At 37.6% G+C, this 15,529-nt stretch overlaps 1 protein-coding gene and 1 long non-coding RNA gene across 5 annotated transcripts in view; one reads left to right on the top strand and one right to left on the bottom strand.

Moving 5' to 3' along the window:
- Positions 1-80: 80 nt before the first annotated feature.
- LOC113887717 overlaps positions 81-15,529 on the top strand; it is a 19,063-nt gene continuing 3,614 nt past the window's right edge. The window contains exons 1-2 of the long non-coding RNA XR_003509804.1: positions 81-166; positions 3,447-3,504. This is a non-coding gene — a long non-coding RNA (uncharacterized LOC113887717). The remainder of the gene's footprint in view (positions 167-3,446; positions 3,505-15,529) is intronic.
- The window catches only part of CA5B (carbonic anhydrase 5B), a 27,496-nt gene continuing 16,331 nt past the window's right edge, over positions 4,365-15,529 (bottom strand). For 2 of the 4 annotated variants that reach the window (XM_027534898.1, XM_027534900.1), the window contains exons 3-8: positions 15,219-15,416; positions 12,456-12,574; positions 11,312-11,407; positions 10,719-10,781; positions 9,493-9,648; positions 4,365-6,673 (exon numbers count right to left, since the gene is read on the bottom strand). In XM_027534898.1, coding sequence (XP_027390699.1) covers positions 6,494-6,673; positions 9,493-9,648; positions 10,719-10,781; positions 11,312-11,407; positions 12,456-12,574; positions 15,219-15,416 — 812 coding nt within the window. In that variant the 3' untranslated portion in view covers positions 4,365-6,493. The remainder of the gene's footprint in view (positions 6,674-9,492; positions 9,649-10,718; positions 10,782-11,311; positions 11,408-12,455; positions 12,575-15,218; positions 15,417-15,529) is intronic. The other 2 variants (XM_027534899.1, XM_027534901.1) reach the window with 2 other exon arrangements.

The following is a 15,529-nucleotide window of genomic DNA, read 5'->3' as shown; positions in this document are numbered from 1 at the left end:
CGCAGACGCAGTTGCTGCGCGGCTTCTCGGGCGAGAGTGGAGGGGAGCGTTTCTCTGCTCCGACTGACCTAAGACTAAAGGCCGGGGTAGGTAGCTCATCTTCCAAAAGTCTGCACAACTAAATGTCTCCTTCCCGAAAAAGGAGAAGGGGCACCTACCCCGCCCTGTAAGTAATTCTTCTCTCCTAGCGCTTCCCCAGTGCGTTATCATTACCTCTCCCCAACTCATTGTGAGGTGTTTTGTGGTCAAGAAGTTAGTTATACCTCTCCTTTTCTCGTCATCCATTCACGAAGTCTCATCCTACACAACGCGGCTAGCCTTCCTTTCCAGTCCGAGGCTGTGCCTCCATTCGTGGTTCCACTTATTGTCGCCTTAGACAGAGCCCTAACACTCCTCCCCCTTTCACTGACACCTGCCGGCTCTAGAGGCTACAGAGGTGCAACCTCTGCTCCCAAGGAATTTCCAACCTAGAGACAGAGAAGGACCAATTCACAGATAAGATTATATGTTATAGGCAACTCAGTTTACATTACAAAGGCCACCTGGGAATTCAAGGAGAGGTTTCTAACAATGCCTGAGTTGTTCTGAAGGCGGTTGGGCTAACCCGCCTGCCACTGCAGAAAAGAGACGTGGGTTCGATACGTGGGTGGGGAAGATCCCCTGGCATAGGAAATGGCAAACCGCTCCAGTATTCCTGGCCTGGAGAATCCCATGGACAGAGGACTCTGGCGGGCTACAGTCCATAGGGTAACAAAGAGTCTAACACTACTGAAGCGACTTAGCACACTGGCACGAAGGGCTATTTACTCAGGTGGAGAAGGCTGGGAATGGAATTGCAGGTAAATCAGCACAAGGAAAGTCACTGAGCGATGAAACAACGTGGAATCTGCCAGAACCGCGAGAATTTTGGCCATCAAGTATAAAGGGCAATATGAGAGTATCAAGGAATACAGCGATAGAGGTGGCTGGTGCTAGGTTATGGCGAAGGGCCATTCCCAAAAGCTTTAATTATGCTCTGTAGGGAATAGGGAACCATTGCAAGTTGAGTTGAGGCTTTTGTGATCGTATTTGTGTTTTAGGTAAGTGACTGGTTTGCAGTATAAAGGATACAGCCGGAATAAAGCAATCTAGGTGAGAGGTAACAAGGAATTAAACTGGGGCAACAAGAGTAAGAGATTGAGAAAGCAAAATCAATCCTGCTAATAATTAGACTGTGGTTTACACACATAAGACCAAGAAAAAACGTTTCTCCCAAGGACACGTTGCAACTGCAAAAGGATTAACAACCCCCTTCTTTTAATAATTGGATAACTTCCTTCCTGGCTTGTCTTTGTTCCTCTCTCATCCAAATCAAAATTACTGAGATACCCAATTACTAAGCTGCCTGTTTCCCTACTCCCTCCCTGAAATCATTCAGCAGAAGCCCAAACTCCTCATAAACTCTGCCTTACTCTTTCTTACAAAGACACTTGCATAAACAAGGCTCCAAGGTGGCCTTGTTCAGCTCAGTGCATCAGTAATTAGGAACATAGACTTTGGAGTCGAATGGACTGGGAAACTCAAGCCTTAACTATCTGATCTTATTTTTTTTTTAAAAGCTGAGTCCTAACCAGTAGACTGCCAGGGAACTCCCAGTTCCTAATGTTTAGTCTTCAGTTTTTCCATCTGTAAAAATCAGGGAAATGCTATATGTTGTCATAGTGCCTGACGATAATTAGTGTCCCAGAAACATTAGTTGTTATTAACAGCAGCAGTAGCTTGAAAACTTCCCAACGCCCTCAAGAGTGGATTAAATACTTGTCCTATGGGTGCTCCTTGCACAAATATTTCACCTTTCACCTATCACCTATCACACTATATTGTACTTTGTTGCCTCCATAAGACTTCATCTTGCACTATATCTTAAACTTCTTGAAGGTGGAGATTTGGCAGGTATAGCCTCTAACTAGAGAATTCCTTGGCTGGCACAAAATATAACTGTGCAGATCTCCAATTTTGCTGGTTTCTGTGACCAGGAATTATGCTGAGAATTGCTGCCATTCTGAAAGCATTAGTGTTTGGGCTGCTGTAACATTTCTTATGAATCAGACCAGACTCTCATGTCAGAATAATTAAAGATGTCTTCTAGGAAGATACTCCTAATTTAAAAAGATACAGATTTACATTTTATTCTATTATGATTTAGAAGTGAATGTAAATCTTCATTTATAGGAGTTAGATATTTATCTTCAACAATTAACTGCTGAATTCATTTTCATGAATAAGTTTAAACTGCTCAACTTAATTTCATTACAGAAGTTACTCTAAAAGCCAGTTTCATTTCCAAACTATAGTTCCCATCATTTGATAAATCATAAGATAAAAATAAGATATACAAAAATGTAATGCAAAGATATAGTCTACTATGATATTCTGATAAATAGAACAAATTTATTCTGCAATGTAACATGTATTTTCCATTTTTCTTGGTGCCTGAAATATAACTTCTACTTATTCTCAAGTATACATGTTTTGGTTTATCCCTTCTTTATGGGAAAAAGCCTAAATTTTTGTCTTAAATTGTCAGTAGGAAATAGCTGATTATTCTTAAAAAGTTAAAATATTTTTACTTTATATTTAAAATATTTCACATTTATAAATATATAAATGATGTAATAGATAATGGTATTACAAACATGCTATTATTAAATGAATCTTAATTATTATGACAAAAGAATGATCCATAATTGTATTTTTTTCATTTATAGCAAGCATAAAGGGAGAGCAAGAAAAAAATGTTTACTCTTTACCAGATTGGGAGTCTTTCAATTAATTTGGCTTTTTTATTGCTCTCGTAGGACAGTAATACTGGGACTCACTGAATGGTCAATGCAGGAATTCTCATGAAAGAACATTTCTTGCCGACCATTAATTTCATTATTAAATCACCAGATTTACTCAAGGACATACAGTGGAGTCTCAAGTCCTCTTCAACACTCATTGCTATGCCAAAGGCTTTATATATTTTCCAGATTACAGTTATCACTAAAAGTAGCAAGATAAGATACTTATAAATGCATATTATTATGAAAATGCTTATAAATCTATATATGTACAACTGATTAAAAGTTTTCTTTGGAGGAAGGAGCTATCCAGTGGTAGTTATTCTTTATTCAGTTCTTTATTCAATCAGTTCTTATTCAGTTATTAGTGAATAAAGTTATTCTTTATTCATTCTTACTGATTCTTTTGTCTAGTGATAAGCTCAGAGCAACACAACTGTTAGAATGGTGACAGATGGTATCCCCACCTAGAACCCAAACCAAAGTACCACTTTTGAAGAGTAGGTTGAATTTGAAAAGCAGGAATCCAAATGTATATAGGGACAAGTGTCTTAGTCTGTTCAGGCTGCCATAATAATATACCAGACTGGATGGCTTATAAATAACAAGATTTATTTCTTACAGTTCTAGAGGCCGGGAAGTCCAAAATCCAGGTGGTGGCAGATGGCATATTTGGTGTCTGGTGAGTACTTTCTTACTGATTCATAGACGGCCATCTTCTTTCTGTGCTTTCACATGGTGGAAGGGCTGAGAGAGCTCTGTGGGGTCTCTTTTATAAGATCACTAACTCCATCATGAGGGCTCCAACCTCATGACCTAGTCATTTCTCAAAGGCTCCACCTTCTAATGGCATCACATTGAGGGTTAGGTTTCCAACATAAGAATTTTGAGGGGACACAATCATTCAGTTCCTAACAAGAATGTAGTACTATTTATAGGTGAAGTAGCCAGTATTGTTAATAGGTACTAATTAGATGGCAAAATTGAGCTTATTCACTTAATTGAACTGTATCCATTTTGATCAGTAAAATTTGATATGAAAGAACTTGAATTGAAAAGACAATACAACATTAAGTAGAATAGTTATCAAAATTTGAGTTTTCTAGTGAATAGAAAAACACCTAAAGTGATTACAGTACTGTGTTTTTGCTAATATTGTGCCAAAAGAATGTGTTCCCCCTGCCCCATCCCCTACCCTGCCACCCCCCACTCCCCTGTGATCAAGAGAAGGGCATCTTCCTAAACTTTTTTGAGGTGGAAGCCTGGTTTTAGAATAACCAGCCTCACCGTAACCCATGTAGCCCTGGGAAAGGAGAATGGGGCTGGCAGCTTGCCCTACTGGTGATGTCAGCAGATTGTGCACTGGTTCCATAGAAATTGGTAAGCTGAGGAGCACTGGATGGATCTTTCCATTCCTGCTTCTCGAGTAATTCCCTCATGAGTTTTCCAGTCATTGTTTGATCTGCATGTTGTCTCACTAATTTTACAAACATCTTAGACACTCAAAGAAACTAATAGGAACAAAAAGTCATTTAACAAATATTAACATTGTAAAGAAAGGGTTTTATTATATTATGTAATGAAAATGAGCAGCAATTGTAATACAAAGCAGGACATGGTTGAGAGTGAAAGAGGGTACTGTTAAAAACTACACCAGAACACTAGATGTAAGTTAATCAGGGGTGGCCAACCTGGACACACTCTATGAATATCTTCTGTATCTCTAAGATGGAAGGGCAGGTCAGGCATTCTGTGCATTGGTTCTCACTCCAATTTAGAAGACTCACTGCAATAGAATTTTACACTAAGAAGTTGCAAGAAAGCTAGGAGGGAAGCCTGTGCATATCTCATGTGTGTACCTGTTAAAGATAATTATGGTTTACAGTGGCTTCCCAGGTGATTCAGTGGGTAAAGAATCCACCTGCAATGCAGGAGACACAGAAGACGTGGGTTCGATCCCTGGGTCGGGAAGATCCCCTGGAGGAGGGCATGGCAACCCACTCCAGTATTCTTACCTGGAGAATTCCATGGACAGAAGAGCCTGGCGGGCTACAGTCCATAGGGTCGCAAAGAGTTGGACACAACTGAAGTGACTGAGCATGCACGCAGGCATGGTTTAAAACAGATAAAAATAAAGTTAACATAGCTTTTTCCCCATATTAATCTTGTAAAGAATTTTATTCATTTCCTAGAGCATGTATGCTTCCATTTTCCAGAGAAAGCATGCACTGTAGAAGCAATGCCTTCACCCTCTTCCTTTTTTAAGAGCAGAGATATGCCCCTAAACTTAAACATACAACTCCAACCCTATTTTTTTCCCTACTGAATTTATTAGTTACTTTTACTTGTGGTAAAATACACATTAAAATGAAATTCACCATCTTAACCTTTTTCATTGTATAGTTCAGTAGTGTTAAGTATATTCATCCAACCTTATCTTACAGATCAGATGACTAGCATACTAATGAAACAAATATACTAGTAAATGCAGTATTGAGTTTGAATACAGGCTTATAGGCAATTAGAAACATTCCACATATTTATAAGCAAGGGTGACTCTGGATTGGATTCCTCACAGTATATAGAATTATCTAGGTTTTACCTATCTGATGAGTTTCTTTCCTTCTTATTATAGCAAAAGTCTTCTAAACCACTGTATAAATTAGGACATTTATGTTATCTCCTACCTTGCACAGAACCTCAACTAATGAAATAAAATACAGTTCAGATAGTTTTAAAAGGAAGTCAAGATGGTTTTTTCATTGTGGAAAGTATTATTATATTCATTCTATGAATCAGTGTACATACAATGCAAAATAATAGTGTAAACCATAGACTATTGTATTACTAGTCTTTTGAAAAATATTTCTGTAAAATAGATCATGAAAGCATTTTAAGTTCTAGGCATTCAAAGCATTTTCTTTAAAATATTCTGCATATGCTTTCCTTTTTTTTTTTTTTTTGAGATGAACATATTTGTGGTTATATTTTCCTCAGAATGCATATGCTTTCTATATGATCAAGCCTTTAAGTAGAACATCTGGCTTTCAGAAATACAAAAGAATTTCCAGATATAAGTATACACTTGTGTTTTTAGGATTACAAAATATTTTTTCTAATCATATCATGTGTTAGTGATGACAACTAAGAGTTGAGGTACATATACCCAACTGAGAAGGCCTTATAAAAGAGTACACAGTCATGTTTTAAAATCAGATATACCTAAAACATAGCCAATGTTCAACCAAGAAGTGCCAGTCTGGGTCCTGTGGCTGTTTCTGAAAACCCTGCATTCTGGATGGTCAGTGTCTGTGCCTTACCAGTTGTTAAATATTTTGATTCTCATCCCTACTTATAACTCTATAGAATCACTAATTGATAAACATAAAAAGACAGCTCAAAAATGTTGCATGTAAAAAGATATTACAGCTACCAACAGGTTGCTATAAGAGAAACTTGTATCTCTTACTGGTACTTCAGTGATAAACATCAGTAGCAATAAAAGTAAAAATTTGTTTACTAAAGAGCTTCCCTCAAAGACTAAGGAACACTGCCATACGAAGAAAGGCTCATTTATAATTATTAAATGCAAGCATTTAGAAGAGTCTAGTTGACAATATTTAAAGAAGCAGTATATATTTAAGCAAGATAACTACCTAGATACTGGCATCTTAGGGAGTCACTTGGCTGGTGGAAGGCTTGGGTTTTGCTTGTATGTTCAGCACATAGTCATGATGGAAGGATGAGCGGACAGTGCGGTTCATTAGGGGCTGAAGGGGGCGGAAGTTGTCCACCATTCTTTTCTCTTTCTCCCCCTCGGAAGTGAAGAGCAGGGTTCGAAATTGCTCAAGCTAGAAACGGAAACAGGAAGCATAAATATTTTCAATAGAAAGATAGCTTTACTTCATGAATAAATTACTTTCATTTTTACTACTTTCATTTTAAACTTGTATATATTTATATAGCTAAAAGAACAGAAGGAATTATGTACATCTGTATAAATAAAAGACCAGAAGGATTTATCCAAACAATGATTAACACTTAGTGGTAAGATTATAGGCAACTAGGATTATTGATGACAGCTAACATTTTTTTCGTACTGAATTTTCTGTGTTGAAATTTCATTTGAAAAGTTCTCACATGGGCCACTGACCCTCTGATTTATTTTATTTATTTTTCAATGTTATATCAGTTTTTAAATATGAAGGATAGTAATAGACTAAATGCATAGGTCCCCAAGACCAGTCTTATGAGCAAACTCTGTATTGTCATTTATTTATGGTGGTTATCACTACACAAATTTTTTTTTTCTTTAAATTATATTGTCTACTAGTTGCTATCTCTGTGACTTCTGGTTTCGATACATGGTTAGAAAAGCTTCCTCCATTTGGACATATGAAAAGGTTTTCCTAGGCTTATCCTAGTACTTTTATGACAGTATTTTTAACACTTAATATGTCTGGAATATATTCTTGTCTAAGGTTTGAATGGTTGATCCAACTGTTTGTTCCCAAGTGTCTGCTCAATTGTCCCCATTGATCTTACTGAATAATCTCATCTTTTCCCCCTACTGAGCTGAGATGCAACCTTTATCATAAACTAAATTCTCATATCTACTTGGACATATTTCTGAATCTACATTTTTCATCCTATGATTGATCTCTTTATTTGTGTACCAGCACAACACTATTTGGGCTTCCTCAGTGGTAAAGAATCTGCCTGCTGATGCAGGAGCCGCCGATTCAAATCCCTCAGTTGGGAAGATCCCCTGGAGGAGAAAATGGCAACCCACTCCAGTATTCTTGCCTGGGAAATTCCATGGACAGAGGAGCTTGGTGGCCTATAGTCCGTGGAGTCACAAAGAATCAGACAGGACTGAGTGACTGAGCACACAACACTATTTAACTATTGAGGCTTTGTAACTTGGTTGATTTCATCATCTTTCATTTTCTCTTTCACAATTTCCCTGGCTATTTATTTATACTTTTTTTTCCCCACATGAGGCCAGAAGTAGCCTATTTTTAAAATCCTATTGGTATATTTATTGGGATTACATCAAATTTATGGAATTCATGGACAATACAACTTAAGGAGAATTGACATTACAGATATCTTTATGATGTCTTCCTATTCAATCACATGGAAATAATTTTTTATCAGTTCAAGTCTATTGTGTCTTTCAGGAGTATTTTAAGTTTTCTTGTTAAGCTGATTCCAAGATATTTTGTATTTTTTCTTTCCATTATAAATAGCATTCTTTCTTCCATTATATCTTTTAACTGACTGTGATTTTTGCAAGTCAAAGGTACTGATTTCTAGAAATTAATATTGTACTCCTCTAATTACTGAATTATCATATTTTTGTAGTAGTTCCTTTTATTGTTTCTTTAATTTATTTTTCTTTTCTTGTCTAATTATACTACTTCCAGAATAAAACTTAATTTAAAATTTAATATAGTAATATTCTTTTCCATATTAAGCATCCTACTTACTTTAGAACTGAGATCAATCTATTTTATCAAATTAGGGAAGTCTCTATACATTCCTATTTTATTGAAAATTAAAAAGAAAAACATGAATGTTGAATTTTGCTAGTGCATTTTAAGAATCTATGGGAAAAAAAAAGAAAAAAATGGAAAAAAAAAAGAAAAAAAAAGAATCTATGGAAATGATTATAATTTTTATATTTAGATTCATTGATATGATAAATAATATTCCTAGTATTGAGCCATCTTTGCATTACTGGAATAAATACTACTTGAACAGAGTATAATATATATTTCTTTTAGCACACTGCTGGATTCTGTTTCTGAAATACTATTTTAGTTTTTGTGTTTTTTTTTAACCACAACCTCTGTGTGATGTGCAGGATCATAGTTCCCTGACCAGGGATCAAACCCAAGTCCCTTGCATTGGGGGTGTGGAGTCTTAACCACTGAACCACCAAGGAAGTCCCTATTTTAGATTTTTTAAAAATATATTCTTCATAGATATCAGTCTGTAAATTTTTTTTTGGTCCTGTCTTTGGGGGATGTTGGTGTCAGTTATCCTGGCTTCATAAAAAAGGTTTTGGAACTTTTGTTCTTGTGAAAATGCTTTGTGATGAATTAAAATCCCATAAAACAAGCATAAGCAAATACTACTGCAGTTCACTTATATTATGAATTAAATAGGATTTGTGTGTTAATATAGTAATTAAAACCTATTTAGTTTCTTGGGAAAAATAAACTCCAGGGTCAAAACAACTGACTTAAAATTCCTGGACACATGCTGCTGGCTTCTGTTTTTATCCTAAGGTTCCATAGCAAAATTCCCTTAAAGATTTTGAAGAGTTTTGAGCACATCCACTTTCAGCCTTCATTCTTCCCTTTAAAAGGGTCTTGTTTACATAAAGATTCATATTTACATATAAAATATATAATACATAAAACACATGTAATTGTCAAATATGGAAGTAAAAAGCTTATGTTTCTTAAGTTTTAACTCTTCTCTCTAGTTAATTTGAAGCATTCCCTAATTCATATCCAAAGTAACACAAGATGTTAGCACATTTTAATAAAAATATATAAGCATTACAAGATAGTAAAAACTGATGCCAAAGTTTGAGCTCAGCCTTGTTTTAAAGGCACAGACTAGAATTTCTTTACATAGAAATGTGGAAAGAACATACCTGATCATGATCAACCTCTACAGGCTGCTTCTTAATGATCCAAGTGACAGACTCAGAGAGTGGCGGTGTAGTCAGGGATCCCGAGTAGGTCCAGTAATCTGGGCAAGTAGGCATCAGACAGGAAGGGTCGAATGACCCAAATTCTGCAAGTGTGTCCTAGCAAGAGAAGGAGTCATTGAGTCATCATTTCATGGTGAAAACCACTCAGGAATCATATGATGTGGTGATGATTCTAGGGGAGTCTGAGGACCTGCAGTGGTCCAGATGAGCTCCAGGTACCTCTGGTCACCTTAGGACAAAATCACACTCTTGCTTTGTTCTTACAATTAACCATGTATTTCTGATAGTCCTCAGTGGTAACAGAGCAAAAGCCATTTTCTCCCTCAGTTCTAGTGAGGTTAGCGCAGGCTGGCTCCCCTGAACTCTTTGAGAGGCATTAGGTAGTAGCTGGTGCATAAACATGGAGGTTTTTCATTTTCAAGAGAGACTAAAAGAATTCACCTTTCTAAAATGCAGTGCATTAGGAGGAGACAGGATCCTGGATTGAGAATGGGAGAGGGAGGGATGGGGACAGAGGAAGGAGGGCAGAAGAGTGGGAGAGAAAGAGAGAGGGAGAGGAAAAAGAGGGAGATGGGGAGGGAAGGAGTGGGAAGGAGGTGGGGGAGAGAGACAGAGGCAGGGAGGGGGAGGAAAGAGAGAGAAAATAGACTTTCAGAGAGTAGCTCCATCTGGGATTCTGAATATTGAACAATTAATCTTTGGGGCACACAGAAATATCCACCCTGAAGGATTGTGGTAATTGTTCTGTAAGACTGGACAAACCAAGTTTCTATCATACTTTGTTCCCCACCTGTGGGAGGGTAGCTAGACTCCAGAAGGCTGCCCTGAGGGTTTGCACAAGGACTGAGAAGGAGCAGGGGTTGGGGCCGAGAAGGGGACTCGTTATGCTTCTGAGTTCCTGAGTGCTCAGTGGCATGGCAGTCAAAGCAGAGCCATCCGTGCCCACTGACAGGATCACTTCTGTCCCCTGCAGAGTGTCCCAGGGCCAGGGGCTCTCTCAACAGAAGCATCATAAATGGCAAGTTGTCTTAAGGGGCAACTTTCAAAGAGAACCTCAGTTACACTGAGGTGAATTACATTTCCCAATTCAAAGTGCCCTGTTATTGTCTCCACTCAGAGACTGAAACATAAAATATATCTCAAGTGATTTAGAGGGGAAAAATTACCTTGTGCTTAATTGATGGCAAAATATTCACCAGTTTCTGTAGCTCTTTGTGATGCTTGCCTAGCTAAAGAAACAATGAGAAAATACTAAAAAAAAATAGACATCTCACTTTTGAAACTGCAACAGAATGTAAATTAAAATTAACCACCTAGTGATTATATAAAAACAAACCAACCATACTACTTAAGCTACATTTAAACTGGTAATTTAGAATGTTTTAAACATCACTGAATTCAATTAGACACAGAAAACTGAGCAGGCTGTTTGCTGACAGGGTCAACGTGCCTATAGGTGAAGGTGCCCTGCTCCATTTAAGCATCATTTCTTTAATTAAAATTAAAAATTATTCCACAAAGTAGTCACATTTCTTTTTTTTTTTTAAAGTGGTCACATTTCCAGTGCTCAGTTGCCACAGGTGGCTTCTGACTACTGTACTGGACTGTGCATTTCTATACCATTTGAAATATATTCATGACAACCTTGTATTTTAAACAGTTTTATCTCAATATTTTTAGAACTTAAAATTGCAATGTTGTATCTCTTCATCCTAGGATTCAATATGTCATTTAAAGCTAGTAAGATTTTTTTTTTTACCTTTAAAAATACTCCTATCACAGCCAAACCATTTTCTTCCAGTGCTGCATCCTCAAAGTGTTCAAACTTGACTGCATTCCAATGCACCAAATGCAGCTGAAACACCATTAAAAAACGGTTTGACACATGATCATGTAGGATTGCTCAAAAACAGCCTTGTTCACATATATTTACTGTGCTTCCTCACCCAAAATAAAGCCACTGAGAAAAGCATATGACAATCTGGTGCAAAATAAGACAGAATTAAAGAACAGGAAGAAATATATACAGGGGCAGTAATTAATACTACTTTGGAATAGGCTTTATTTGGGGTGAAAATTTTGTATACACATATATGTGTATATATCTATCTCCAAGTGAACAACATTTCAGTGAGGGAGCAACATTTGTCTATTCCCATCCTGATTTGCATGAAACACTCATATACAAAATCCATTTGCATCTAAAGGAGAGATGTTTATGTTGAGAGAAATAGATTCTGCCTATGTGGACTAGGAGTTTAGGACAAATTTGTTCGAGGCATAACCACTTAAAATGTGTTTCTTTTTAAGGTACCATTTAAAACTAAATTAGGTGGAAAGTTGTTAAGAAGAAATTCTATGTATTTTGGCCCCTTTTATTTCCCTACAAATCATTCCTTGTCCATCATTCATGAATCCTCACCCTCCCTCCCAAGTGACACTCTCAAGGTCATGTTTAACTTTTTCCTCTCCTTTCCTGAAGAGGACCCTGCCTCCAAGTCATTTTGCTTTAATTTCAAAAGTGCTTGTTGAGCCGTACTCTTTTTCTCTATTTCTATTGCCGCCACTTTCATTTAGGCTCCCACCATCTCTCACTTGGGTTAATTTGACCTGGTGGCCCTGCACTGTTGCCTGCGTTATTAATTGAGGCTATCATGTGAGCCTAGCTTAGAATTCTAGAAGAATTCTGTTTCAGGACCTTAAGGTTGATTTCTGTCATATTATTTGAAATGAGGGCAGTTATCATTTTTACATGTTTAAACTGGGAATCATCAAATATGCCCCTGAGAGAGTTAGCATTTATAGGAATTACCTGATTCTTCCTGATAATTTCTTAGAACTGGAAACTCAGAACTATTCCTTCTTCTCCACTGTTGTCACTGTTCCCAAACTTCTCAACTTACCTCTGCCGGGTAACATTTGCTGTCCACGGTATGCTCAGAGCCCCAGGCATCAATGGCCCCCCAGTGAAAATGGAACTGCTTTAATCGGTAGTTGTGTTCCAGGGGTCCTCCCTCGATCACTGAAATGGCACATCCAACAATTCAGGGGATTTGATGTTTTTGATGTCGTGGAGAAATGCAGGGGAAAAGTAGACTCTGTGGGTGGACCTTCTCATGAACTGTCTTAGATGGAGCACACTGTATTATATACCAGTGTTTATAAACTTGATTTCCATGCAGTTAATACATGTGTAAGGACAAGACCTGCACTCGGAATGACAGCAGGATTTAACTATACTCCAAGCTGCACACAATTGTTAAAGGCTAATTCTTGCCTTAGTTTTATGGTCTATATTTACTATGCCCAGTGTTTTTTATGCACAATAAAATGCAAATTTCTCTCAGCATATTTATCTAACACAGTCTTATAAAACTGAAATACGGGTACAAAAGATACTTTCTTTTTTATGCGCCAGCACTTTGCTTTTCAATTTTTGAAGATAACAGTATTTCTTTTCCTTACATTGAAATGGAAAAGGAAATTTGCAAATCAAAAACTATCACCTATCTCCGTTTCAACAGAGTGAACAATGTGAGTCATCCACATACTTTACTTTCTGGAACTACTGAAATCAGTACATTATAGGGGAAATGTTCAGATACGAGTTTTAAAAGTCATCCTTCCTCAGGCTTTGGATTGTGCAGTTTTTTGTTTTTGTTTTTTTGCTTGAATTTGCTGAAGCTGTTAGTTCCTCATTTCTGGCATCTGAGCAGACCCTGGCGATGTCTGTTCAATTAAACTCTACAACGGGAAAACCAAATCTTCCATCTCATCCGTATTAATTATTTTAGAGTTTACTGCCTCATTAGTTGAATTTTATGTATGCAAATGACTGAGTACAGTCATCCAGAGGTCCAAATACGCTGGCTATGTCATGTAGTGGTCTACTGTTTATCTTACTGGCTTTCATAAATGTCTTACATAATTTCCTTTTTTGAAAAAAGAAAGAATTTTTTAAAAAAAAGGAGTTTTGTAAGGGTGAGCAATGACACCAATGACTACTTTTCTTTGAGGGCTAGGGGAAGTACAGAGAATAATACCACATGATTCACTAAATTAGTAAGAGGATGATACTAAAGTGTAGTGAAATAGACATAAAATTGTCTTCTAAAAAATTCTTATTTTTCTATGCCAGCTCCATATTGTGAGCATGAATTTGGCAAATATTCAGTCTAATCTGTTGGGTGAAATTGAAATCCTGCTCGGCCACACGTGGAATCTTCTCAGACCGGGGATTGAACCCATGTACCCTGCACTAACAGGCAGATTCTTAATGCCTGGACCACCAGGGAAGTTCTAAGATATACTTTTAACTTTATTCATTAACACTTTCATGGATGCATTTCACCTTCATGAGAGAAAATCAAAGTTTCTCAATCTTAGCTCTATTGATTTTTTTTGCAATAAAAAATGATTTAGACCTAATAAAAATCAAATTTAATTACTGTATCAGTATTGGTAATAGAAAGAAACAAATGCACTCCAGCGAGTGCATCTATTGATATTTGAAGCTGGATAACTGTTCATAAATGCTGGTGATTGTGGCCTCGACCCACGGGATGCCGATAGCACACTCCTCCCAATGTGACAACCAAAATGCCTATAGATGTTGCCGTGTCCCTAGTCCCCGGGGAGGGAAGGGTAGCAAAAGTGCCAGTGGCTGAGAACCATTCCTTAAGATGGATCATGTGCTTAGTTGCTCAGTCATGTCTGACTCTTTGCGACCCCACAGACTGTAGCCTGCCAGGGTCCTCTCTCCATGGGATCCTCCAGCCAGGAAGACTGGAGTGGGTTGCCATTTCCTCCTCCAGGGGATCTTCCCGACCCAGGGATCAAACCTGTGTCTCCTGCATTGCAGGCAGATTCTTTGCCTGCTGAGCCATGGATCAATCATTGCTTAAGATACATTATGTCAAGTAACAATTATTTCAGACAAATTAAGATTATTTGATGCTATCAAATTCAGTTTGAAAAAAGAATCCTGCATAGAATTAATCACATGGTTTTCAATAGACACTAAAAGTTTCAGGTAAACTTTGAAGTCATTAGATTAGTTTATATCTGGGTAGGCTGAAAAAAAGTAGATTTAAAAGCAATATAATATTTGAATTTTAAAATCTATTTTAAATTGTGCTTCATTTACACTAGGTAATATTGTTTAACAAAATTAACAGAACATGACTTTCCATTTTTCTTATACACCATTGGTCTCTTAACTAGTTTAGACTGTAACCTCATGCACACATGAATATGCTTTTTGCCCCATTTCAGTGGTATTGTAGTCTCATCAGTTAGATCTATTTAAATAATATTACAATCTAAATAAAAGTGTCTTGTAAAGTCAGCAAGCGGAGAAAATTTGTACATATGCAATACACATATGCAAAAGAAATTTCTAGCAAGGGTTTAATTTCAAAGCCTATCTTTTTATCACTTACAAATTCTCTCTATAGAGATATTTGTTCACTAGTGAAAAATACTACCGATACGAGAGGAAAACGTTCATAAAAAAGAGAAGGGGCTTCTTCCATACATTATGAAAGTAAGTCCAATGAGTCCCATACCACAGCTACCAAGAGACTTCCCGGGGCTGTGTGGTGTGGCCTGTGCTGACATGAAGCTGTCCTTTTAACTCCGGATGAGACCACGGGTCTGGCTCTCACCTGATTTATCTGCAGAATCTTCAAATTCCACGAGGAAAGAGTACCCGTTATTCCAGACGTGGAGGCAGGTGGTCGGGTCATAAGAGATGGTGAGCGGTTGTAAGCCAGGATCGTAGACACTGTCCTTCCACCGGATGTTGATGGGCGACTGGCGCTCACCCGCCGGGGCCAGGTCCACTTTCTCCCAGAGCGGGTGCACTAGGAGAAAGCACATCGGGGCTGTCATGGAGAGGCCCACGAGCTGGAATCCTCACCTCAGGGATCATATGGGCCCACGGAGGTGTATCCTCTGAGTTCACCTCTTACAGGAG

Source organism: Bos indicus x Bos taurus, chromosome X (genome assembly GCF_003369695.1).
Source record: "Bos indicus x Bos taurus breed Angus x Brahman F1 hybrid chromosome X, Bos_hybrid_MaternalHap_v2.0, whole genome shotgun sequence".
Taxonomy (NCBI): Eukaryota; Metazoa; Chordata; class Mammalia; order Artiodactyla; family Bovidae; genus Bos; species Bos indicus x Bos taurus.
Note: the sequence above shows the minus strand (reverse complement) of the source record. Positions and strands in the feature narration are given on the sequence as shown.